General features: G+C 36.7%; 2 protein-coding genes across 6 annotated transcripts in view; one reads left to right on the top strand and one right to left on the bottom strand.

Annotated features, from left to right (window-relative positions):
- The window catches only part of ZNF654 (zinc finger protein 654), a 91,145-nt gene extending 73,857 nt beyond the window's left edge, over window positions 1-17,288 (bottom strand). For 3 of the 4 annotated variants that reach the window (XM_036850327.1, XM_036850324.1, XM_036850325.1), the window contains exon 1: window positions 17,023-17,280. In XM_036850327.1, the coding sequence (XP_036706222.1) occupies window positions 17,023-17,211 (189 nt within the window). In that variant the 5' untranslated portion in view covers window positions 17,212-17,280. Of the gene's footprint in view, window positions 1-17,022 lie in introns of all 4 variants that reach the window. The other variant, XM_036850326.1, reaches the window with a different exon arrangement.
- A 220-nt stretch (window positions 17,289-17,508) lies between these two features.
- Window positions 17,509-24,456, top strand: CGGBP1 (CGG triplet repeat binding protein 1). Of its 2 annotated transcripts, none has more exons than XM_036850869.1 (3): window positions 17,509-17,718; window positions 18,312-18,516; window positions 20,447-24,456. In XM_036850869.1, exon 3 carries the CDS (start codon window positions 20,466-20,468, stop codon window positions 20,967-20,969), a length of 504 nt encoding a protein of 167 aa, XP_036706764.1. In that variant the 5' UTR covers window positions 17,509-17,718; window positions 18,312-18,516; window positions 20,447-20,465; the 3' UTR covers window positions 20,970-24,456. The 2 variants fall into 2 exon arrangements, with proteins under 2 accessions (XP_036706764.1, XP_036706765.1); XM_036850870.1 differs by having other exon boundaries at window positions 18,312-18,483.
- Window positions 24,457-26,735: the final 2,279 nt, after the last annotated feature.

The following is a 26,735-nucleotide window of genomic DNA, read 5'->3' on the forward strand; positions in this document are numbered from 1 at the left end:
ATCATGAGAAATCATCAAACAAACCCAAATTGTAGGATATTCTACCAAAAAAATTGATCAGTACTCTTCAAACATGTTAAGGTCATGAAAGGAAAAACTGAAGAACTGTTACAGAATGAAACAGACTAAGGAGAAATAATAATTAAATACAATGTGAGATCAGAAATAACACCCTGGAACAGAAAAAGAGCATTGGTGGAAAACCAGTGAAAAGTATCACTCCCAGAAGACTCTCATCTCTCTTCTTGAGTATGTTGCATCCATATGGTATGAGGCAGGCCAGAGTCCTCCCTGTGGCTGGCTGAGTATCAACTTAAAGACCCAACTTTTCTCTTAAGTAGGTCCAAAGGTAAGTAGTAGGCTCATTTTAAAGGCTTTAGATCAATTTTGGTACCTGTCAATTTTTCCTTTGATTCCAAACTCACTAGGGAGAGTAATATACTAAATGCTCCCTGTATAAACATTAAAATTGGCACACAGACAAGGGAACCCCAAAATATATGGAAATGTATATGAATATCAAATGAACATGTTGGGTGAACAAATATCTTCGTTTGCCTGCAGCTGGTGATATCCACAGATGTGTGTGCACATGACAATGTCTTAACTAGCATGGGCTAAGCAAAAATCTGCATCTGACTTCAATTTAGCATGGCCACTAAGGCAAAAGAAATAAAAGCAAAAATAAACCAATAGGACCTAAACTTAAAAACTTTTGCACAGCAAAGGAAACCATCGACAAAAGGAAAAAAACCTATGGAATGGGAGAAAATATACGCAAATGATGCGACCAACAAGGCATTAATATCCAAAATATGCAAACAGCTCACACAACTCAATTAAAAAAAAAAATCCAATCAAAAAATGAGAAGACCTGAAAAGACATTTTCCCAAAGAAGACATACAGATGGCTAACAGGCACACGAAAAGATGCTCAATATCGCTAATTATAAGAGAAATGCAAATCAAAACCACAATTAGGTATCACCTCACACCTGTCAGAATGGCTATCATCAAAAAGTCTACAGATAACAAATGCTGGAGAGGATATGGAGAAAGGGGAACCCTTCTACACTGTTGGTAGGAATGTAAATTGGTGTAGCCACTGTGGGAAACAGTACGGAGGTTCCTTAAAAAACTAAAAATAGAAATACCATATGATCTAGCAATTCCACTTCTGGGTATATATGTGGAAAAAAGCCCACAAAAACATTAATTCGAAGATACATGTGCCCTGATGTTCACAGCAGCACTATTTACAATAGCCAAGACATGGAAGCAACCCAAGTACCCATCAACAGATAACTGAATTAAGATGTGGCATATATATACAATGCAATATTAGTCACAAAAAAATTTAAAAATACTGCCATTTGCGGCAACATGGATGGACCTAGAGAATATTATGCTTGGTGAAATATGTGAAAGACAAATACTATATGATATATGTAGAATCTAAAAAATAATACAAATGAATGTATATGCAAAACAGGAACAGACTCACAGATACAGAAAACAAACTGGTAGTTACCAAAGGGGAAAGGGAAGGGGAGAGGGACAAATTAGGGGTGTGTGATTAACAGATACAAGCTGCTATATATAAAAGAGATAAGCAACAGAATATACCATAAAGCACAAGGAATTATACCCATTATCTTGTAATGACCTATAATGGAATATAATCTGCAAAAATAATGAATCATTATGCTGCACATCTGAAATTAACACAATATTGTAAATCAACTATACTTCAATTAAAAAAAAAAATTAGCATGGCCTGGCCACAGATGGTATTGCAGGTGTGGCTGAGGCAATAATTATTGAATTTTTTAAATGTCCATTAGCCATATAGGTTTTTTAGATATTAGTAGGTGGAAATCCCTTTTGTTCATTCTGTCTGGTTTCTCAACAAAGACTACAAGCCAGAGGATTAAAATGAAAAGCTGGTTAAGTTCCATATGGGTCTTAGCACACTAGTGTGTGAGTGTCTAGACTTTAAATTGTTAATATTAGTCTTAGATCAGCTGACTTAATTCTGTCCCTCTTAATTTTGTTCTCAGAGAACAGCTCTTATATTCATGTGACTTGTCCAAAGGCTTCTAGAGTCACTGTCATAATATAATCTCTAGTAACTTCTGAGATTGATTTGTACACAAATTTAATCAAAGCTATAGATGTCAAGATTTTATCTGAGTTCAGTGAAGATGTCCAGTGGATTTTATTAAGTGCAGAGATAAAGAAGGGTCAAGGTTCTTTATTGTTTAGGGCATAATTCACTTTCCTAGGATGAGGAAGAAGGAAAGTTCAATGGAATTATTACAAAGTCAAAGCCAAAAGGGAAACTTAAAAGGCCTATGCCTCAAAAACTAACCTTAGGTACCAGGTTTGCTTAGTCTCAAGAAGAACTAAATTTGTTTTAAAAAGATGATAAACTTTCAATTAAAATAACAGTGGAAGAGTTAAAATAAATAAATAAAAGGAGGCCATGTTAAGATGGAAGAAGAGAGGGACTTCCTTAAAAGTTCAATCTCAGAAGCTAGACTAGTCAGATATGAAAAAAGACAAAGGAAATATATATACCAGAACTATGTGTTCCTAAAGATGGAATGGGGGAAAAAAGTATTTTAGTTGCTACTCATCAGAAGGGAAGAGTGACTGATTCCAAAGGTATCTAACAGAGGGATAGCAGGTAACTGTAGGATGGAAATCTCGGTGAACTGAACTGGAAATTCAAGTATGGTAAGATGGTATTTTAAAGAAATAGACAGAAAGTACATAATAAAAGTGAAAAAACCACACCATGAAGACTGCGACTGCTATACAGTAACATAAAATATGTACAGATTTGAAAGGTTAAAAAAAGCTGAGAGATTACCTTTAAATACCTGAAGAATTTCAGGTGCATTTCAAATTACTAGTTATTACCAAGGGCAATGTATGGTATGGCATGGTGTCACAAAGAAAAGTGCCCCAGGAACTCAAAGTTAGGCCTCAGGGAGTGGACAAGGAAAAGCAAATCTGAAGAAAAACAAAGTAAGAGGTCAGACCTAGGTTTTATGTTGAGCTGGTAAGACTTCCTTAAACCTGAGAGAAGAGAGTGGGGAAAATCTGTTTGATAATGAATGCTTTTTTGATAAACTCAGAATTCCTTGACTTTCATCTCTGACATTATGGCAGATCTTACAAGACATAATTGAAGAATAATAAAACCTAAGCCCAAAAGCAAAGAGAAAGGGAAAGGAAGACAAGAGGGGCCAACTTAAGAACAGGCTAAAATATAAACAAAAACAGAAACCAACTATGTTTATCTGAAATGGCATATCCTATTATTGCTGAAAGGAACGTGACAAAAAGGAATGTTTACACTGCCAATGAGGTAGAACAAATTATGTAGGGCCTATAACAGTTAAAAGCAGAATAAAGAAAGGGTCTAGAGAAGCAAGTGGCTGAAGAGATACTGTCTTTACTGGACTCCTATGAGTGCAGACATCAGAAACATTAAAAGCAGCTTCATTTCAGGTACCCATTTATGGTTATTATCCAAATAATACAAATATGGGACACCAGAGGAGTGCTTTTATGATTTTAGCTCAATAGGCCTAAGAATTTCAGGGAAAGTGGCAAAAGCCAAGGTAGCACAGGGCTAAAAATGACTTGGCACAGGTTGGGGACACAGAAGTCCAGAGACAAGGGCAGAACACTAGAGCTATGGAAATTGCAAGGCTGGAGCCTTGTGGGGCCTTGTAGAGATTATACTTTGAGCTTTACACACTACAAGTGATACACTCTTTGCAAGAGGCAGTATAGAAATTGTGCCACTAAACAGAATCTATACTCACTGTAGCACAGGAGTACCAGGACAACACAGATAAAATGGAAAGTAAAAGCTTTTAATATAAAGGAAATCTAAAGGAAGAGACATCAAGTATGACCTGGTGCCTGCGGCTGTAATCCATGGAAATTTATAAACTCTGCAAGACAGAAATTCAGACACAGCTTTCGAGGAAGTAGAAACGTTCAGGTAAAGTACTTCCACCCCTCAGAAAAATATCATAAGCACACAGTGGCACAACCACTTGATGAATTTTCCCAGTAAAACTTTACAAGTTATAGACACTGGCAGTTGCCATAACTGACTGGCACCCTGGTAAAGTTGAAACCAAAACTGACTTGGTACCCTGTTTTTTGTGCACCCATCTTTCCTCTAATATCCATCTTTAGTGATATCACTAAATCCTACTGGCGAAAGTGATGTGAGTCAACTTTACTATGTACTAAGTTCAAGGAATTACTAGCGTTTCTAAATTTAATGGGTGTTGGCTGGGTAAAGTATTAAGTGTTTGCCCACGGACCTTCCGGATTCTTTAAAAAGTAAGATTGGAGGTTAAATAATTTTCCTTTTGAGGTGTAAAAGAAGCCACTCCCAGTCAGAGGAACACGACCAAGCTACAGCTCTTGTAAACTCCCCAGCCCTAACCAGACAGGCACACTCTGTCTCTGATTAAGCAATATTCCAGGAAGGCAAGAATTTTGTATCTTAACCTCTTTGGGACTCTAGATTTTAATTTCTCTTTGTGAACTTGATAATGGGAAACAATTCATTTGATCCAAATGAAGTGTTTCTGGCAGACAAAACAAAGGCCAAGTGGCAGGAGAATAGTTATTCAAGTCGATAAAGAGGGGGCAAAAACACTAGGGTAGCTGAAGGTAAGTAGTGGAGACAAAAAGTAATAGGGGACAAGTCAAAGAGCTAGACAGGGGCTGGATCACGAAGCCCTGCAGTCCATGGTAAGAATTCTGGCTTTGACCCTGAAATAGAAAAGCATGGAAGGTTTAGAAGAGACCTCACTCATATCTTTAAAAGGATCACTTTGGCTGTGTGGAGAAAAAACTGAGAAAAACTAAAAGCAGGGAGATAAAATTGTCCAGGGGAAAGACAACTGTAGCTTGGATCAAGGTCGTAACAGCACTTACAGTAGTCAGATATGCCTTTTCTCCCTTACTAGATGATTCAGTTCCTTGAGGGAAGGGGTTGTGACCTTTTCCTCCCTAAATCCCCTGTAATCATTAGGATGAAGCTTTCCACATAGTACACAGCCAATGTTTTCTTTCAGGAATATCTTCTACAACACTTTTATGTATCTAGATCTATGCCTAAGATAATTAAGGATAATTCAATTGATTAATATTAAGAAAAAGTAAGTTATGTATATATTGTCAGACAGGCACATATGCAGCATTTTATGACCACCTATTAAGTTATGAGCACTTAATAGTTGTTGAAGTTAAATTCAAAATATAAAAGAGAGGATAAAGAATCTCAATAGGGTTTCCCTGGTGGCGCAGTGGTTGAGAGTCTGCCTGCCAGTGCAGGGGACATGGGTTCGAGCCCTGGTCTGGGAAGATCCCACATGCCACGGAGCAACTGGGCCCGTGAGCCACAACTACTGAGCCTGTGCATCTGGAGCTTGTGCTCTGCTACAAGAGAGGCCGCGACAGTGAGAGGCCCGCACACCGCGATGAAGAGTGGCCCCCGCTCACCGCAACCGGAGAAAGCCCTCGCACAGAAACGAAGACCCAACACAGCCAAAAATAAATAAATAAATAAATAAATAAATAAATAAATAAATAAATAAATAAAATAATTTAAAATGAATTCCAATATAGTAGGCAGCATATAAATAATTCCTTAACTTTCAAAAAAAAAAAAAAAGAATCTCAATAGTTAAAGGGCGACTTCCCTGGTGGCGCAGTGGTTAAGAATCCACCAGCCAATGTAGGGGACACGGGTTCAAGCCCTGGTCCGGGAAGATCTCACATGCCGTGGAGCAACTAAGCCAGTGCGCCACAACTACTGAGCCTGTGCTCTAGAGCCCGCGAGCCACAACTACTGAGCCCACATGCCACAACTACTGAAGCCCGCACGCCTAGAGCCCATGCTCCGCTACAAGAGAAGCCACCGCAGTGAGAAGCCCGTGCACCACAACGAAGAGTAGCCCCCACTCGCCGCAACTACAGAAAGCCCACGCACAGCAATGAAGACCCAATGCAGCCAAAAATAAGTTAATTAATTAATTTTTTAAAAAAGAGTTAAAGGGAAATATATGTGGAATCTAAAATATGGCACAAATGAAACTATCTACAAAACAGAAACAGACTCACAGACATAGAGATCAGACTTGTGGCTGCCAAGGGGAAGGGGGAAGGGAGAGGGATGGACTGGGAATTTGGGGTTGGTAGGTGCAAACTATTACATTTAGAATGGACAAACAACAAGGTCCTACTGTATAGCACAGAGAACTATATCCAATCTCCTGGGATAAACCATAATGGAAAACAATATTTTAAAAAGAATATTAAAAAAAGAATGTATATATGGTAAAACTGAGTCACTTTGCTGTAAGCAGAGATTGGCACAACACTGTAAACCAACTATACTTCAATTAAAAAAAGGCTAACTAGTAATTCAAAATAATAAAATTTTAACAACAATAATAATAAAAAAAGAGTTAAAGGACAAAATGGCTTCAGTTAATAGTTTTTAAGAAACTATCAACAGAATAAATAACAGAATAATTTATTTTTTTCAAAAAAATCTCGTTAAGAAAGGACTGCATAAGAGTTAAGTCCCAAAAAGAGAAGCAGAAATAGCGTATCTGCTCTTTACAAACACAGGATGAAATGTAGCAAATCAATATAATAAAAAAGGATGAATGAGTTTTAAGGTTCTCATAACTCAGTTTTATCTAATTTTTTTTCACAACTTTCTCCCCGCTTGATTATGTTATGTACACTCACTATAGTCAATCTGGATACTTAAAAAAAATCATCCATCATTTTCTGCCTATTCTGCCCACATATAACCACTGTTAACATCTTGGTAATTTCTCTTTTCTAGCTGTGTGACTTGGGGTTAGCTGTTTAACCTCTCTGTGTCTCATCTAAAATGAAGATAAAAATATTATCTATCTCACAGGGTTGTCAAAAAGAATAAATAAGAAAGTAGGACATGAGCTGACATACTTTTTTTGAAAGGGCCAGAAAGCAGCTTATGGGCCATACATTCTCCATCTCAACTACTTAACCCTGCTACATCATGAAAGCAGCCATAGAAAACACAGAAGTGAAAGGGCAAACCCCAATAAAGTTTTATTTGCAAAAGTAGGCAGTGCTGCTTGTGTCACAATGGCTTACAGCAAAGGTTCATAACCTGTTGGTATGTTTGGATGATTGTGGTCTGTGCTTGTTTAGCAAGTTTTGAAATTCTTAAGAGAATGTGATAAAAACAAAAAAACTTAGACCCGCTCACCAAGGAAATGTAAATACAACTTTTTTTGCAAATAATTTCAGCGTTCACAGACTTCCTGAAGTACACGAATGGCCCCTACAGATTATCATCAAGAAATCCTGTTTCTAGTGAAATAGCTCATTTGATTTTTCTTTACAGCACTTTCCCCCTCTAAAATACGGTGAGAATGGACCAGCCTATATTCAAACTGTATAATCCTGCTACAAACAAATTTTTCCACCTAATTTTTTTGTCATTGTACTTTATTTTCCTAGATCATTATATAGTCACTGAGGACATCATTTTTTAAGGTTGAATAATATTTTAGTTTATGAGGGTTGAAAAATGTTCAACTGTTTTAGGTGTTCTGGTTGCTTTTCCATTTTCAACTCATTCCTTTCATTAATTACAATTAATGCTATGATAAATCGATTTAATCCAAATTTATATTTCCTCAGAAATTAATGCTATAAGTCAAAAAGTACAAATTATTTTTAAAGTTTCTTATATATTTTGATGAATTATGGTTCAGAAAGGTTGTGGTGATTTCTGCTCCCACCATTTGAAAATGAGATATCCATCTCACCACACCCTCATGAGCATGGAATATAAATCTTAAACTTTACTAACAAGTTCTATAATCTGAAAGATCTTTGGCAAAAGCTTTCAAAACATGGTAAAGGATAGATAATAAAGTCTAAAAATGCACATCCACTGTGCTCTGGGTTAGTAAGATTTCAAGATATTCAAGGTTGAATCTTAAATAATATGGAGAAACAAACTTTAAAATTTTAATCATTAAGAAAAACATCTAAAATATATTCCATACCCTCCAGCCTTCAAAACACAAGGTAATAACATAAAGTTAACAGGTCTGTAACCATCATAACTCTTGCATTTAAAAAATAACCATTATAGTGAACCACTGCTTCAGAGCGAAGCATATCCCACTCAGGTAAGTTGGGGGAAAAAATTAAAAGGTTGAGAATCACATCTTACAGGGAACCTCTGATAGCTTAAGTTCAATTTTTTTCCTCTCTTTTACATTCATGAACATCTTTAGTTTCTGCTGCCTTGAGTCTTTTTAAATCACTACTTTTACTCGGTCAATAATTGCTTAAGTATGCTGTAGTACATATCAATACATATGCACAGATGCTATAACAGACACCAAATGCATATTCCTAGATACAATATATGTGTATATTGGAATGGTTAAGTACACGGGCTCTTGACAGACGGGCCAGGATTCTAACCTGACTTAATCAAACCATTTAACCTCTCTTGGTCTTAAGTTTCCTGATCTGTAAAATGAGAATAATGGCACATATCCTGTTGGGTAGTGGATTAAATGAGACAGAACAGGTGAAAGACTGATCACAGTACCTGACACGTGGAAAACACTCAAAATATAAGTTATATACATATATAGAGCACTCCAATAAAATAAATCTTCCAGATACTAAAAATATAACACACACATATCAAATCACTGGCAACAATGATTAGCGAATATTTAGAACATTTCAACTTTAGGGGAACCAAAACAGATATGGGTTAATTTTAGTAAACTTTAGTTATAGAACTATATATTAATAAATTGTGTACATGTTTTATTGGGGTATCATATGTGTATACATATTTTCAAGGTACACAGAACAATGTTGTACACTTATCTATTAATATCTACTGACACAACTACTTTTCTAACTTCTTCTCCTTTCACTTCTCTATTTTACCACAAATGTAGCCAGAAAAGGAGGATATCCCCTTCTTTCTCAAAGTTAATTAACTGATCAATTACAGTGTATCACTCAACTCTGAATAACTACTCCAGTCTGACTCCTGCTCCCATCGTTACATCCAAACAGCTCTGCTTAAAGTCACCAAAGACCTGCACGTTAATTCAATGGTTGTATCTCATTAGCTTTTGATGCCAGTTACTATTCACTCCATCCTGAAATATTCTCTTTTCTTGTCTTCTGTGACACCATGGTTCCCTGGTTTTCTCCAAGCTCTTTAATCCTTCTCAGACTTCATTTGAAGACTCAACCTCTTCTACCAGGCCATTTAACTATGGAGTTTCTGAAGCTTCACTTCTAAGTCCTCTTCTTTATTCACTCTATATTATCTCCTTATGTGAGCTCATTCACACACACGGCTTCAAATACCATCCACACAACTATGATTGACCAGATCTCACTTCTGAGCTCTGGATTATGTAAATCTAGCCATCTTTAAGATCTCTTTTTCGGTGAAGATACGCACCTTAAATTCAACATGTTCAAACTAAACCAAAGAATCTCAGCCAAGTTCAACTTGCCCAAGAATGCCTTTTATTAGCCTGCATTTTATAGTATGATACCTTTTCTTCATAGAACTTATCAAAGTTATACCTACATACAAAAACAGAGACAATGCCTGTTTATCATTATATGCCCAGTGCCTTATACAGTCATTCGTCAGGATCTGGGAGACTGGCTCCAGGACCACCCCCCAACCCCTACCCCCACCCACAGATATCAAAATCTACAGGTGCTCAAGTCTCTCATATAAAATGATGTAATATTTGAATCTGCACATATCCTCCCATATACTTTAAATCATCTCTAGACTACTTAAATACCTAATGCTATGTAAATGCTATGTAAATAGTTGCCGGTGCGCAGCAAATTCAAGTTTTGTTTTTTTGGAACTTTCTGGAACTTTTCCCCCCAATATTTTTTCATGTCCAGTTGGTTGAACTCGGGGCTGCAGAACCTGTGAATATGGAGGGCCAACACTATAAACAACAAGTGTCAACCCTAACATCAATGACTCTTTTTTCTACTGTTTAAATGGAAAGCCTTTCAGCTATTTTCACATTCATAGCTGCTTTGGAGAATTGAGGGTATTAAGAGGTTGGTACAAGAGTGTCAATGTACTGAACTTTAGGATCTTATGTAGCACTTTATATAGATTGACCTCCTCTCATATTTAGTTGCCACCAAGTGTTCCACCATAGCTCTAACCAGGTGATGCTGACTGGGTCTCATCCTAGAGAGCAGACCCAAACTGAATAGAGTGTACTGCTGAAGTGATGAACTGACCTGTCAGAGGAAAAAGGAGCTAAAAAATAAATGTGATATATATTACATGACAGCTGAAGATTACCTTGTATTAGATTCATTCGAAATTACAAACCTTAAAAATGCTCTCCAAAACAGACTAGGTACTGCTGAATTTACAGTGTAACTAAAATTAATATTTAGTTAAATAAATTACATTAGATCTTAAATGGCCTAACAGCCTTTCCATTACATTTTTTTAATATAAATTTATTTATTTATTTATTTATTTATTTTTAGCTGTGTTGGGTCTTCGTTGCTGTGCGCGGGCTTTCTCTAGTTGCAGCGAGTGGGGGCTATTCTTCGTTGTGGTGCGCGGGCTTCTCATTGCGGTGGCTTCTCTTGTTGTGGAGCATGGGCTCTAGGGGTGCGGCCTTCAGTAGTTGTGGCACGCGGGCTCAGTAGTTGTAGCACACGGGCTCTAAAGCGCAGGCTCAGTAGTTGTGGCGCACGGGCTTAGTTGCTCTGCAGCATGTGGGATCTTCCCGGACCAGGGCTCGAACCCATGTCCCCTGCATTGGCAGGCGGATTCTTAACCACTGCGCCACCAGGGAAGTCCCTCCATTATATATTAACATACATTTTAAATGGCATATTAATTGACCATATTTTATTGATCATGTTTTATTTTTTCAGATACATCACCAGACACACATTTTACCATAGCTTTCTTAAATTTAATTTAAAGTTTTCTTTTTGCTTTTGTTTGTAACTGCTAAGGTATAGTTGACCACATTTTGGCAAGAAAATCGAAAAGATTCTGTGCCAACAATAACAGTACAATTGGTGCCTTCTGTTTGGCAGAACTGCAAAATAATGGTATCAATAAAAATTTTAAAGCAATGAACTTCATTTAAAAATATTTTCTTCTACCATCTTATCTACAAAAATTGAGATAAATTTCTTCAAGCCAATGTCATGAGTGGTTATTAGAAAGCAGTAATGAACATTATTTTTGAGAAACAAGGAGTTAAAATTTCATCATGCTCAAAATATTCTTGCATTTATTCACAGAAAATAAGCAATCTGTGAAATAGGGAGAGAAAAAAATAAAATGTATTTTTTACATTTTATTTTTCCTCTGATTATAAAGATAGCAGGTTTAATCAAGAAAACATAAAAAATAAATAAATGTAAAGAAAAAAATTTAGCTATAAACATATCACTAATAAATTATCCACTGTTAACGATCTGTTATGTTTATTTTCAGTCTTTTTTATTTACAAAAGTGAAATCACCTGTCATCTGTGTCTTTTCAGTCATTATTATACCACTAACAGTTTCCCATATGAATAAATATTCTTTAAATACACGACTGTTAGGAGAACATAGGGTTCCATTATATGTAGCAATTCCCCTAACTTTGGCCTAAAGGTTGTTTTCAATAATTTGGTATTACAAATAATGTCATTATGAACAATTAGCACTATTCAATTCTGAAAGTCAACATAAAAAAAGCATAAATAACAACAAAGCATTAGCTCCCCAAACACAGCCAACAAGATCCAGGGTTCATTTTGTTTTGTTTTTCCTTATTATAATAATTATAATAAATAAATAACATGGAGATAAATATCATACTTGCTAAAAGAGCTGCAAGTAATTGCCTCTGGGGAAGATGCAGGGAAGAAAAGGGACAGGGAATGACTGCTATTTAAAAAATATTATATTATATAATAAAATTATAACCGGTGGCAAAATAGAAAATCAAAAACAAAATAAAAACACAAACAAACAACAATTGCCTCTACAATATCTTCTTGTTTTCTTCCTTATTAATAGAATCACAGACATGTGTCTATCAGGGAAAAAAATACAAAAAAAAAAAAAACCCAAATCCTAACATTCTTTTCAGATGGGAATAGCTAACAAGATGGAAATGGAAGTTACTGAGTAGAACTTAGGGCAAGATGTTTTTGGCTTACCCCAGAGACACCCTGTTCCTGCTACATGGAACTCAGATGTGATGGCTGGAACTTCAGCAATTATTTTGGATCATGAGGCAAACTTGAGATAGGAAGATAAGGATGACTGATAAGAAAGAGTGAATGATGGTAAAATGATGATAAAGCTACCATATCATCCCTACACTATCCATTCAAGACTTTTCATGTGAGAAATAAATGTGTACTATTGTTTGAGCTGTTTAAGTCAGGTCTCTACTAGCAGCAAAATGCAATTCCTCATATTTAAGTTATATATGACTTATTAAACCAAGTACATGTAAAACACATATAAAAAGTAATAGCAAATCAAAAAATAATTCCAATTAATTCCAAGACTAGTAACAATGTATTATTATACCCTAAGAAACTGCTCAAGAAACTATAAACATTATGTAAATTTTATACCAAGACTAAGAGATAAAGCTTGTATTTTCCTAAAACAATTAAATTTTAATTTCTCTAAAGTAAGAGGCATTAGCATGTATTCTATAAAACTATGAAGCGAACCCTTTTTCTGTTAGATTATCTCTTTATCTATTAAAGTGCCGGGTACCCAGTAGCTGCTTAAAATTATGTGAGGATCATTAAAGACTTTTTTTAAGATGTAAAGTATCCACTAAGGGTTCCAAAGTAAGATTATAGCAGGGTTTCTCAACTTTGGCACTATGGATATTTTGGACCAGATAATTCTTTGTTGTTAGGGCTGCCCTGTGCATTGCAGGGTGTTCAACAACATCTCTGGCCTCTACGCACTAGATGCCAGCAGCAAGCCCCCAATTAAGACAATCAAAAATATCTCCCGACACTGCCCAATGTCCCCTACAGGAAATAAAATCTGAAAAAAAATGTAGTTGTTTTTGCAAATCATTTAGTGCTTCATCAGGAACATTTGGCTTTTCTAGTTAAATAACAGAATTTTAGAATTGTAACATTTCTAAATTCTCTCTAAAGTTGATTGTGGTATACAAACTCAAAGTGACCTACAGATTAGGTTATCTCTAATGTCCCTCTTAAACCTTCAGAGGATTTCACATGAAAGAAATATTAATAGCTTCTATCTATTTAAGCCTATCTATGTGCTAGGTATAGTACTGAGCACTTCATGTTCATTCTCTCATTTTATACTCCTGACATCCTCATGGGATGGCTACTTAACCCCACTGTAATAAGAAATAATTTTAAAGTCTATTTTAGTCAACAAATCAAAGTGCTTCCAGAAATACTTATTTATCATTCATTATATTCATTCTGGCACTGAACTAAGAAGGTACCTTTACTTGCTTAGTTTACAATTTATGATAAAAAATATTTCAATATATCTAGCAACAAAATTAAGTTGAATTACTACAAACTTCAGGAATTGGGGAAATGTTCACAGCCCCTAACAAGTCAGAGAAATAATAATTAACTGTTTCTTGGAATATTTTTTATACTGTGGCATAATGAAAGAGTACTTTTTAAATTTTTCATCCATGATTCCCTGAGTTCTTCCAGTAACCTTTTTTTTCTCCTTTGTACAACTTGACAAAGAAAAAAAAAAAATCACTTTATAATTATTTGAGGATTCATCTGTAATTTCAATCTGTTGTTCAGGAGAAATTGAAGGCTGGGTCCAAAATCCCAGCTTCTTCACCTGACAAATTAACTTGTTCAGGCCTCAATTTCAACTATGTAACTTGCATAACAAGACCTATCTGAAGGCCTTAAGAGTTAGTAGGTCCTCAATAAAAATTACATTCCTCTTCCTTTCATCCTGAAATTAAATATCAGCTAAGTGCCAATTCTATTTAAGCAATTGTTGAGAGTCCACTAATAGGAGCCAAAGGAGGATATGATGGGGCAGTTAGTGTAACATTATTCAATGTAACTGGAAATGAACACATTCAATCTCCCAAATCCATCATCTCAAAAATGCTGTAGCCTAAGCCCTTAGTTTGAGATTTTTAATTACTATACTTGTATTGTTTCTCAAATAGAAAAGTATATCATCAAATACACTGAGTACATGCATAATTTTTCACTTACATTATCTAGTCTTCCGTTTTACTTTTCCCTGTGGTAAAAGACACAGAAGCATTTTTGAAAAGAAGTGTTCCTTCCTCTCCCTTCACCCACACAACTAACTGCCAAGAAATTTTGATTCATATTTCTCTCTAAAAGGAGGAAGATAAATTGGAGCCTTTCTTCTCAACTTCACAAGACTGTGTGTATAATTCATATATTTAGTTAACTGTCACCAACCCAAGTGTGTATTATCCATTTTATGGATTACTCACAATTAAGTCATTTACTAATGAAGGCAAGTTACCCTTAGCGAACATTAGGAAACCAAACGTTTAGAAAGAAACAATCTTTAGGAATTAGATTATATAATCTACTGCTTCCCTTACTGGCAAATAAAACAGAGTGACTATACTAGAATTTTGTTAATCAGTCGGTAAAATTCAACTTAATACAGGTAATCTTTTATTCCATCTAAAAGTTTTAATACAAAAAAGGACTTCACAAAGCTCACCTACAAGGTGGAACCAGGACAAGAACCCTAAGAAGAGATCATTTGGTAATCTAGAGTATTATAAAATATGTTATGAGGGTTCAGGTAAAAGTTGGTAACATGAAAGTATGTCAGTATAACACTCATAATTTAGCAATATAAAATAACAGTTCATTAAGTTCTTCCTGTTTAGTTTTGCTTCCTTGGATATTTTAGGAGGTAGTGGAGTTTTATAAAACAGTCAACTTCATTTGTTCTTAAAATAATTTACTGTCACTATTCGGACACCGTATTTCACAAACTAAATTTATTCATTTGTTCTTAAAGTTGATTTCAAGAAACAGAATAAGAGTAATTAAGAGTTCTCCAAAAATGTTCTGGCCCTCAAATTAAATTTCCCATTCTACAGCAAGTAAGGGTTATCTGTTCAGGTAAATTTACAAAGCTAAATGTAACCAAAGCCAAGTTGCTCATTAATGATATAAAAAGCAAAATACAGAAAAAGATAAAAAGACTTTCTATGACTATATTAAAAAGAGCAACTGTAGCCTAATTTTTCAGAAGTTTAAAACTCCTGTAGATACAAAGTCTACTAATAACATGGTTTCTAGATATAAAACATAGAAGACAAGGTCTGTAAAGACACTGAACCTCTAAATCCTGAATGCCAATACCAACAAAAAAAATTTTAAGAAAGTCACTAAATAGAGAACAATGCCAAAGAAAACTGACATAATCTTTACACCAAGACAATTTCCACTGTCAAACCAACTTATCTATTGGGGGAAGGGGGGATGAAATCAAAAAACAGTTTAAAGTATAAAAACTTACCTGAATATGTCAACCCCACCCTTTTTCTTTCAATGCTTGGAAAGACACAAAATCAAATTTCAGCAAACATTATGCCCACTTCTGCTTAACTTTATTTCCTACTTGTTACCGGAATGAAATTAACGCCTTACTTTAATTAATATGTAAAGGATCCAAACCCTTTACATATTCATTCCTTTAATTACTATCCCTATTTGACACAAGAGGAAAGAAACTAAGGCACAAAGAGGTGAAGTAATTTGTTCAAGATAACACAGCTAGAAGTAGTAGAGCCATGACTTGAACGCTATACAGCCAAGATAATAAACAAATAAAGGAATGGGGTGGAAAAGGAGCAGTTAAATTTTTTTTCCAAAAGAGTTTGCAAAGTAAGAGTGTTGTGAAACAGAACAAAATGTTTAAACTATAAATATATGTAGATGTGAATGTAGATAACACAAATTTCACCCCTACACAAGTACTTTGGTGCTTTAATATTTGATTATGGTCAAACATTCTAAACTTCATCAAATTTTAGTGGCAGTCGACAAAGTAAATAATTTACTGTCACTATTCAGACACTTTTCTTTTTTTTTTTAACAAGCTAAATAAAATACACTAATTTAAAGGAAGGGGGTTGGTGGTGATGTAACTGGAGCAATAGTTTCAGGAAAGCTACTTTCTCTATTAGCAGTTAATTAGAAAAGAGCTTGCGTGTATCGGGGAAAGGGGTAAGAAAAGGAAAGATGACAATCCCACTGCCTTAACCCCACCTCCCAAAAGAGTAACTAAATCACTGTGGGTCAGCGCCTAAACCAACTGGAGAACCGGCCCAGCGGGGTCTCGTGAAGAGATGACAGGAGACCCTAGCAGAGGGGGAGGGGTGGCGATGACAGAAGAGGGGGCGGTAGAGAGATGGCAAGCCTCCGATTTCCGGAAAAGGGGAGAATACGGGGGCAAGGGGCGGAGAAGGGAAGGCAGGAAATGTTGCCAGAGATTCCAAATGAGGTGACAAGAAACAGGGTAGGAAACACAAGAAAGGCGGGACCCTCGGGCAGAAAGGGGTCTGTTTGGGGCAGGGCAGGCTTGTCAGTACAGAGCTTTCCTGCCAGCTGGCCCTCCTTCTCTCCAGCCCCTCCACCCCCGACAAACTCTCACTTTCTCAGCAACCCTAAACCTGCGCAGGTCATCCCCGTCCCGCTCCCCGCCCCCCACCCCAAGCCGGATAGGTGGAGGGGGGAGCTTCACCCTCACGCTCCTTGTTGGGCTGGTGGCGCGAGCGCTGGACACAGCCCAAATTCGGAGACGGGAAGACCAGGAAAAGCAGGGAGGCCCAGGACCTGGCTGACAAGTCCTGGCGGCCGACGGGCTCCTCACCTGACAGAAGCGTCGGCAGTAATCCCGACTGCTGATCCCGACGCCGCCGCCACGGCAGCTGCCGCCGCCAGCGCCGCCTCTGCCTTCGCCCGCAGCTCTAAGCCCGGGAGGGCCTGGCGGGGACTCCACAATGGCCACGAGCTCTTCTCCGAGGCGTTCGGCCTCTTGGTCGCTCTCTTCCTCCGCCATGAGGCTCTCGCCGCCCAGCGCGTACCAGCCCCTGCGCCTCCGCCGCTGTAGCTGCCTCGGCTAACCTCCTCCTCCTCGTCTAGTTCCCTCCCCCTTCCCTCCTCCCCAGCCGGACAGGGGCCTCTCGGCTGGCTCTACTTCCGGCTCCGCCCACCCACGCCCCCAGTTTTCATTGGAGAACTCTAGCTGCCAATCATGCACATGCCCGCCCTTCCACTACTATTGGCCAAATCAGCCGTCTGTTTGATAGATCCGCGGTCCGTTGGTCAATGTTGCTCGGCGGTTGCTGGGGACCGCCTACGAGCTCTCCCATAGGCGGCGCAGGAGGACTGGGCTCGGCGGGGGACACGGCGGCCGCTGCGGGGCTCGATCGGGCAACGGCGACGGTGGTGGCGGCGGTGGCGACTGGTCCTCCGCCTTCACCCCATTGCACCTCCTTTTCTTCCTCTTCCTTTTCTTTCCGGCCGCGTATCGTCCACTTCCCCTCAAGGCGGCCCCGATCCTACGGTACCAAGGAGCTAGGGAGGCCGAGGGTGGGCCCGGCCGTTGGTGCGGGCTTTGGGCCCGGGGCCTTCCGTCCCAAAGCGGGAGCCGGGGGCGGGGCCGGGGCGCCGTTGTCGGCGGGAGGAAGAGGGAGGGGACGGGAAGCCTGACAGCGGCCGCCTCCGCCAGGCGCCTGCTGCCTCCTCCCTTGAGACTGCCGCCAACTCGGCTGTCGAGTTCCCGGGCCCACGGCCGGCAGCTGGGACTCGGCCCTGCCCAGCTAGCGGGCAGGGGCGGTGGGGCGCCGGCGTGCTGGGCTCCGCGCGGGAGGAGGGAGTCTAGACGCCGGGCGCGTCGCGAGCCCCGCCTTTCCCTCTTCCCGAACCCTGGGGCTTGGGCGCCCGGGGAGGTGCAGATCCGGGCGCACCACTGTGGAGGGACTGGGATGAGGAGAGTTGGGGTGAACGTTGGGATCCGAATTTGTGGTGTGGACTTAGAGTGATTTTAAGCACACCTGCGTGGTGGCTGTTGTGGACGTTCTTGTTCGTTTTTTCATCCACCCTTTTTCCTTCCCCCTCCCCCGTTTTTTCTTTCCATTTGTTTTTCGTGTTTTACAGTAAAGGCATGACTTCCCAGCACCTCAGGGAAAATAGGGTGCAAGCCCAGAAACTATTTCCACACCATCACTTGTTGAAAAACTGATTCGAAGGCATCTCCGGGTTTGAACAAACTGAAAGTGCCAGGATTTCATGCGTCTTTGGTTTTGCGCTGGAGACCCTTCGTTACTAGGTATCAAGACGAAAAAAACTGGAAACTAATCTGGTAAACATTTAAACTTGAAAACTTCTGTTGAGTTTTATTTTTATCTAGTAAATGATTTGCTTTTTTTGTTGGCCAATTCCTGCTCTTAACTTTGTAACTTACTCGTTTAAAATATCTTTACTTCTATGGAAAACACTTTCGTTCTTCGGTTCTGTAAACTCGAGCATCCTCTGCTGGGTGGATATTTACCTCTGCAGTAACACAAATATACTTTAAAACTTAAAAGATTTTGGAATGTGTAGGCCTTTCATATTAGCACAAGTGATTGCGCGTTTTATGCTTCAAAGAATAACGAACATGTTAATTGTTTTAGAGTGTGAAATCCAAAGACAGAAGACTTTTCAAATAGAATGATTTAAGCATTACTGGGCACAAATATGTAATGTTTTTCATAAATAGCTTAGAACCATTAATTATAATAGGGACTGACTTGCTATATGATTATAAAACACATACCATTAACTTAAAGTACAACTATGTGTAATGGTAATTCACTATTTAGTAAGCAGGAATTGTCTTACCTGCCATTGAAAACCTATAACCTAAATAATATTTGACACAAGAGCCTTGCGTTAAACACATTTTTAATGGGAAAAAAAAGAATTAAACTTATTAAAACCTAAACTTGATCATACTTTCCAAAATTTCTGTGGAATGTTGAGTTCTTCTCTGAGGTTATGTCCACAGGTGTCTAATACATAAATTCTTTTGAGAGAGATTTCATGGTAACCAGCTATGAATTCTGTAGCATAGATTAACGGAATACTCCATTGTTTCTGATTACACTTATAAAGTACAGTTCTTCAGAGCACACCTGGGAATTTTTCTCTAATGTATTTAAACAGAACAGAATTCCATCTTGAATTCTATCAAATTCATTTCAACTTCTTATATCTAGGTTAATGTAAGAGCTTAATCCAATGGCATGGCCTCAGGGAACAAATGGTTATCACTTACAACTTCTGTTATCTCAAGTTTTCAGTGCCCATAACCTTACGATTTTGGCAATGATCACAAAAATTTGTTTTGGGGTTAAATTGAGAAATTATTAAGCTGCTTCTGAGTTAAATATTTGGAAAAATAGTGAAGATAATCACTTATTCCATATCAGCAAATTGTGATTGAGCATCTGTCATGTACAGGATACTGTGTTCTTAATTTTGGTCTAACTTAATAGTTAAATAAGTGAAATAAATATTAGCAAATGTAAATATTATTCTTTAATGGAATAAAAAGTGTTAGATAAGGCACTTTACATAGCTTGTCTATCACCTTTTGGAAAGGTATCTTAGTAGAGGTGTATATGCATTAAAAAAAATGACTTACTTTGAGCTCTGTATTTTGACTTTAAAATTTAACATCATTATTGCTGCTTTTAATTGCATTTGGCCTGTGTTCTTTCTTGGTTTTTACTTTCTTTCTTCTCAGAACAATTTTGGAAATTATATTCAACTTCATGTAGAATTACGCCAGTTTAGTGGCCCACCTGTTTGAACAAACTTTGTACACAGTTCCTTGCAGTTGTTTCCCTAAAATCTGTTGCCCCAGAACTGTGAAGGGAAAGAAGTTCTTTTAAACTTGAACACATATCTAAATTGGATGAGATTAATACAATTAATACCATAAATGTTGACCTGTAGTTAGGTTTTTCTAAAGGATAGTGACATCTGGGATAGTTCTTTTTTCATACTTTGAATTTATTTGAATTTCATCAAAATCAAGGAATGGACCTAGTTGTTACTAGTAACTTGCTCTGGTTTTGCCTTCCCTTAACATATCTCAGGTAAGTTAAGACTTAATAGACACACAGTCTATTAATTGGAATTAAGTTTTGTGAAGCCTTTAATCTTAAAATGTTTATATCTACCTTTTTATTATTCCTTCCCTCGTGAAGTGTTGTTATAACACTCTGTTTCTCTTGTCTTGAAAGAACCCTATTCAAAGTCAGAATGGAAAGATTTGTAGTGACAGCACCACCTGCTCGAAACCGTTCTAAGACTGCTTTGTATGTGACTCCCCTGGATCGAGTCACTGAGTTTGGAGGTGAGCTGCACGAAGATGGAGGAAAACTCTTCTGCACTTCTTGCAATGTGGTTCTGAATCATGTTCGCAAGTCTGCCATTAGTGACCACCTCAAGTCAAAGACTCATACCAAGAGGAAGGCAGAATTTGAAGAGCAGAATGTGAGAAAGAAGCAGAGGCCTCTAACTGCATCGCTTCAGTGCAACAGTACTGCGCAAACAGAGAAAGTCAGTGTTATCCAGGACTTTGTGAAAATGTGCCTGGAAGCCAACATCCCACTTGAGAAGGCTGATCACCCAGCAGTCCGTGCTTTCCTGTCTCGCCATGTGAAGAATGGAGGCTCCATACCCAAGTCAGACCAACTGAGGAGAGCATATCTGCCTGATGGATATGAGAATGAGAATCAACTCCTTAACTCACAAGATTGTTGACAAGGAGGTTATCACCATTGTGATCAAGATAAATAATGTGGAGTATTAAAGTTATGTGTTGATTGTGTGGTTCATTTTTATATTTATTTCATTTTAAATCATGTGATGCATAATAGTTTTGCAATGTATATATAGTTGCAGGCAAAAAAAACAAAAAAAACAACAAAAAAAGAAACCTCACTGCAAAACATATTGTTAATTTTAGTCACCAATGGTGTAAAGCAAAACTTAGGGTTTAGAGTGTGCTAGGATACCTGAAACCTGATGGTTATCTTTAAAATTGATGGTTTTTCTCCTGAAATGTTTGTGCATGGAAGAACTGCCCTGCTTTTTTACCCCATTGCCATGTATGATTATTCCTTGTGAGATTACCTAATTACTTGGATTGAAGACTAGCCTAGGAAGTTGAAGCTGCTGCCAGGCAATACCACTCACAGTAACTTAAAGGAATTATTTCTGATTAGAGGATCCTCAAAAAGGAAGGGATGGTGGGAAACTATTCTTATATCTTCAGATTCCTAGCAGAAAATGATTGTTTATGTCAGACTATGCTTTACTTGTATATGATGTAGTTAACTATCTTTCAGTTCCTCACTGTCTTTTTTCCTTTTTTTTTTTTTTAAAGGCTTATTGTTGTATTAGTAGCAGCTTCAAGTGACCAAAAGACTAAAATCTTTTCATGTCAGTGCCAAAAGCCACCGGGAATTTTGCAGTGACACGATTTTAGTCTCGTACTATAAACACAAATTTTCGAACCATAGCTTTCATTTCAAGCATCATTTTGAATTTGCAAACTTTTTTTTTATGTCATGGTGTTAAAAGACTTCAAGATTGGCATTTTAATTTAAACAGGTAGACATTTTATGATTGAGTTTCCTGTTTTTACAGAGAATTAGTAATTACTTTTTGGCTGACAGATCAGATGATAAGGAAATTACTTTTTATGCATTAATTTTTCCACATGATTTTATAAGAGTTTATTTAGATAGACTAGAAACAAGTTTACTTACTTTCACTTTTATGTGCTTTGCCTCTGGTGGTATAAGGTTTTTAATCATAGATGGTAAACCATTGTCTAAAAATACTGGCAAGATTTTTGTAATGAAGATCTGGCAGTATCCTGCATAACTGTTTGGGTGAGGAAATAATCAGATCTGTTAAAGGTCAACCATGTTCAGGAAATGATCTCTATCTGAATTCCACTATCCTGTAAGGTTATTAAAGTGGCTTAGCCCAGGTATGTCCTCTTTGTTGGATACCCAAATTATATTTTTAAAAAATTAAACAGCTGAAAACTTGGAGTAGAGCTTTAAAAAAAGTCAAAGTGTTTGAAACCATTCAAGTTAAAAATCTTTATAAAGTATATTTCTATTACAAAGCACTGACAAAAGATGCCCTATGTGACTTGGAGTTATCTTTGAAGTCATTTTACCACAAGTCTTCATTAAAAAACAGCCAAAGTGAATAAGAAAAAGATTAGATATTATGTTTTTCAGAATCGGCTTTCCATGTCTAAGTTTTTTTGGTGGACTTAAGTTCCTAGTATGAGGTGTCAAAGTGCCCATCTTATTTTAGATTTTATGTGGGCTTTTTGTTGTTGTTTTCGTTTTTAAGTAAGTCTGCCACCAAAAAAAAAAAAAATCACTTTTCAAAATTTGAGCTACCAGTTTTTCTCATGTTCAGTTATGTTAAAGTAGCACAATTAATGCCCAGAATAGTGCTCTCATTTGTTAAGCACATGCAAGAGGAAACCAGTGGCAAAACGTAACCAAAATGTACTTTGCTTTTACTTCCTCTAGTAAAGAATTTGCAGGCAACCATGTTTAATTTGAATTATCTAAGATGGTACAAGATCTAAGAAACTTGGAAAATAATTGATTTTTATAGCAGTATTTTCAGAATACAAAGATAAGGTTAGACATACAATCATTCTAATTTTTTCAAGACTTTCATGTGATTCAGACTGCTCCCTATTGTTTGGACATTAATTTGCACTAACAGCAAACACATCGTGGCAGGATGGCTTTGAGTAGTCCTAAACAATAAACTGGATGACGTTGTACTAGAAAAATACCAATAATTCACATTTGAGTTTCTAGCAGTTATTAGTAATTTGATGATCATTTAGGTCCCATATAGCTTAATGTATTTCTCCAGGCTCCTAACTTTTTGTATATCCAGTATATCTAGGGGCATAATCCGTCCTCCTGTTAGGATTATATCATGTCCTTAGAAGCGTTTTCCATCCTGTTGTGGAGGTTTAATGTGTTTCTTTACTGATTGTGAAACTTTTCGTTCCCTGAAACTGGTTAACTTTACTTCATAGTTAAAAAGATAAGGCAGAATGATTGTCTTAGCCTGCTCAAACTGGTACAAATCTGTGAAACCATGGTTAGCATACGTTGGGTAACAAATGGAGAATGTCTAAGAGGCATATGCTGCTGTGGAGGTGTGGACGTGTGTACAGAGCTCTCAATCTTAACTATATAGTGTTAGTGTGATGCTATACTATTGGGAAAAATAGCACATTTTTTCTATTTTATAAGTTGTATGCATAAACATAAGATTTGTAATGTTTCATTTATAAACTGCCTTCAACACATGCTTACCTGTTAATAGTGTTTTCTCAAAGTATGATAGTATGTCTTCCAGAATTTCACTATATGCTTACAGTACATAGTTCCTAGCTTGTTGAAATGTTAAATTCCTTGTTGGTTTCTTTTGATTCTCTGGGGCATATAGCAAGCCTGAAAGACATTATAATCATTTCTTACAGGGTGGAAATTTAGAAAGATTGTGTATTGGAGCCTAAATAGTTATTTTATTCATTATCATCTTTGAGTAAGACTTTTTTTCTTTTTTTTTTTTTTTTAAACAAATGTTACTTCCAGTTAACGCATTTGGCCCTACTGAATTTCAGGGACCAAAATACCAATACTTAAAAAGTTCTGCATCTTACAGTTGTAACCAATTAAGTATCGGCTTGGGACTGTTCTGAAGTCTTCATTGCTTAAAAACTATTGTAAGTAACAGTTGGCAAGATCGCTAAGCAGAAAGTTCCATGTTAAAATCTTTTGCCTGAAAGAATTTGTATGTAAATGTTAATGGAAAACACATTTAAACAAAATTAAACGTAAGGTGGCCCCAAACAAAAGCCACAAACAATTTGTCATTTGGTGCTTAGTCTTTGTAAGGGCTCTCTGTGGTTTGACTTGCCCCAGCTGCCTTTAAATGAGTACAGATCACCTTAAAACATGTTTATTAAATAGAAGATTCATTCTATAATTTAACTGAAAATCTTAGCCTAAAATAAGTTGCTTTGGCTTCTAGTCAGCACTGATTAAAATGTGAATAGTGAAGTGACTATCCTAAACCTGGTTTATCTCAATCCATACTACCATAGACTTTTGAGGTAAATACAGTTCTTATGTAGTGGTATTCTACTTGTATCCAGAATACTGTATTCATTAAAATTTTACTATGTTCATTTTTGTATTCCCTTGCTTATTTTTTTTGCTCACGCATGTATCCTTAGTATAAATGTGTCTCTTTTAAAGTTTTGTCTCTGTGACTTTTAGAAATAAATTTCAAAAATTGTTTCAGAAGTTTTTGAAAGCATGTTTTGTTTTGTGGGTCAATAGCATATATTTCATAATGCCAACAGATTAATAAAACTTTACTAATTTAGAGTTATTTTTCTACTAGTTATATCTCTTTGTAAGATTATTAGTCCTTATGTCCAATGTAAAAGCATATATATTCTGTCAAACCAAATTTACATCATAGCTACAGATAGCCCCTTTCCCCTAAAGTTATATAGGTAATATTTAAATAAGCTTAATAAGTGCTTTTAATTGGAAACATACTGTAACTTTTTACCTTTAGAAAGACTAATTATGGAAGACAAGGATCTAACTTGCATCTTGTAAGTTTTATTGGGTTTTTGAAAGATTTGCTATATACTCTTATCAGCACTGGGGAGAAAATGCATATAAGTGGAAAATTGTCTCTTACTAGTTTTACATAGTTTTGAGGACAGCTATTCCTCGTTCTATTTACTTCTATCTGGAAAAAAGTTAATGAATTTATAAAGCAATTGACTTGTTTTTTCTGAGATAAAACGGTAGAAAGGACCTTAAGAAATTAGTCAATACTTCTGTTTCCAGTTTAATATCTCCAAACCAACAGAGGCTTTTCTTCATTTTTCCTAAAGAATCTCATCATAACCTTTATTAAATGTAAACCAATTGAATGTGTGTGCCTTTGGGTCTCATAATAGTTCCTTTTTTTCTTTCTGTGTGTAAACTGAGTTGTATTACGCACCTATAATATGGTATCTCATGATGCAAAGATGTCCTGGGATCAGACTAGCTAACCTAGCGCAGTAAAGACTAAAACTAGGAAGTAGAATAAGACTTAAACTTGTGATGTGATGCATTTGATACGTATGACATGACTTCCATCTGATTACCCCTCTAATATGTTACTTGATTTCATTTGTTTTATATGCATACTATTTAGAATGAATGCTTAGATCTCTCTTGTTTAAATGTTGGAATCAAATAATTTAAAAGTCCATGGCCTCAAGTTCTTGGTTAAATTTGAATAATATGCAATCAACTAGTACTTACTGAGTTCTTATCATGTGCTTGACGCTACTCCAGCCACGCTACTCTAGTGGCTACTCTAGCCACTCCATCACATCTACTCTACATCAGAGAAAATAAAGATGATTTATTGTCGTTAACACAGTGATGGGGGCAGAAGAGCGGGAGGGCACATATTGTTGTCTTATCTAGCCAACTTCTTTAAGCATTCCTTGTAAGACTAGTAAATTACCAACAAAATAGTTATCACCGGTTTCATCTACACTCTCCAAGTCTTATTTTGTACAGGAAGAGCAATAAAATTTGAAAATTTCCAAATTAAATGTGTGCACATCCTTTGAAAATCTGGTAGTATATGTTAGACAGAAACTATCAATTTCCAGATTAAATTCTATTAAACAATGGGATTGACTAATGTAAATAAGAACCTGCCACACATTTTACTGCAATGCCCATAATACATCAAGAGCTTCATTGAATACTGAATATCAAGATAGTCACTGGTGTACCTAATCAATTAGACATTAACTAATGATGATCATAATCCAAACCCCTGAGCTGGTATGTATATTAAATGACAGAGTCTACAACCTTTTCTGTTTAAGCATACAAGGAATCTATGTAATAGAACACATTGATTTTTAAAAATTTTTTTCTTAGTATGCTCATGTAGTACATATTCAATAGTAATAGTAATAATTTTATGTATTCCTTTTAATCTAACAAATTCTACTTTTATGAATATATCAGAAACAAAATGGCCAATATATAAAGATATATGTAAAAAGAAGTTCATTTTAATATTATAATCGTAAAAAACTGCAAATACTATGAATGTCCAGCAAAAGTGCAATGGTCCAAAAATTATGACACATCAATATTATGGAATTATTCAAGTGCCCTAAAAGTGTGTATTAAAAGAGACACCTACAAGGTTGTTAAGTTTCTCTATATATACATTTATAAATATATATAGTGTATTTTGAGGAAAAATAACAGTGCTATGCAAAGTACAATATGTTTGTATGTGGTGAAAAACACACACTAAATGGTTAAGATTACTGACAAGTGGTGATACTGAATGGGGTGGGGGGGCAATATTTGCCTTGTTTTATATACTCCCATATGTTGACTTACAACAAGCACATGTTATCTGTGT

This window comes from Balaenoptera musculus, chromosome 4 (assembly GCF_009873245.2).
Source record: "Balaenoptera musculus isolate JJ_BM4_2016_0621 chromosome 4, mBalMus1.pri.v3, whole genome shotgun sequence".
NCBI lineage: Eukaryota > Metazoa > Chordata > Mammalia > Artiodactyla > Balaenopteridae > Balaenoptera > Balaenoptera musculus.

What these genes read in the sequence shown, in the direction of transcription:
- CGGBP1 (XM_036850869.1), top strand. Translation starts at nt 20,466, where the DNA reads ATGGAAAGATTTGTAGTGACAGCACCACCTGCTCGAAACCGTTCTAAG.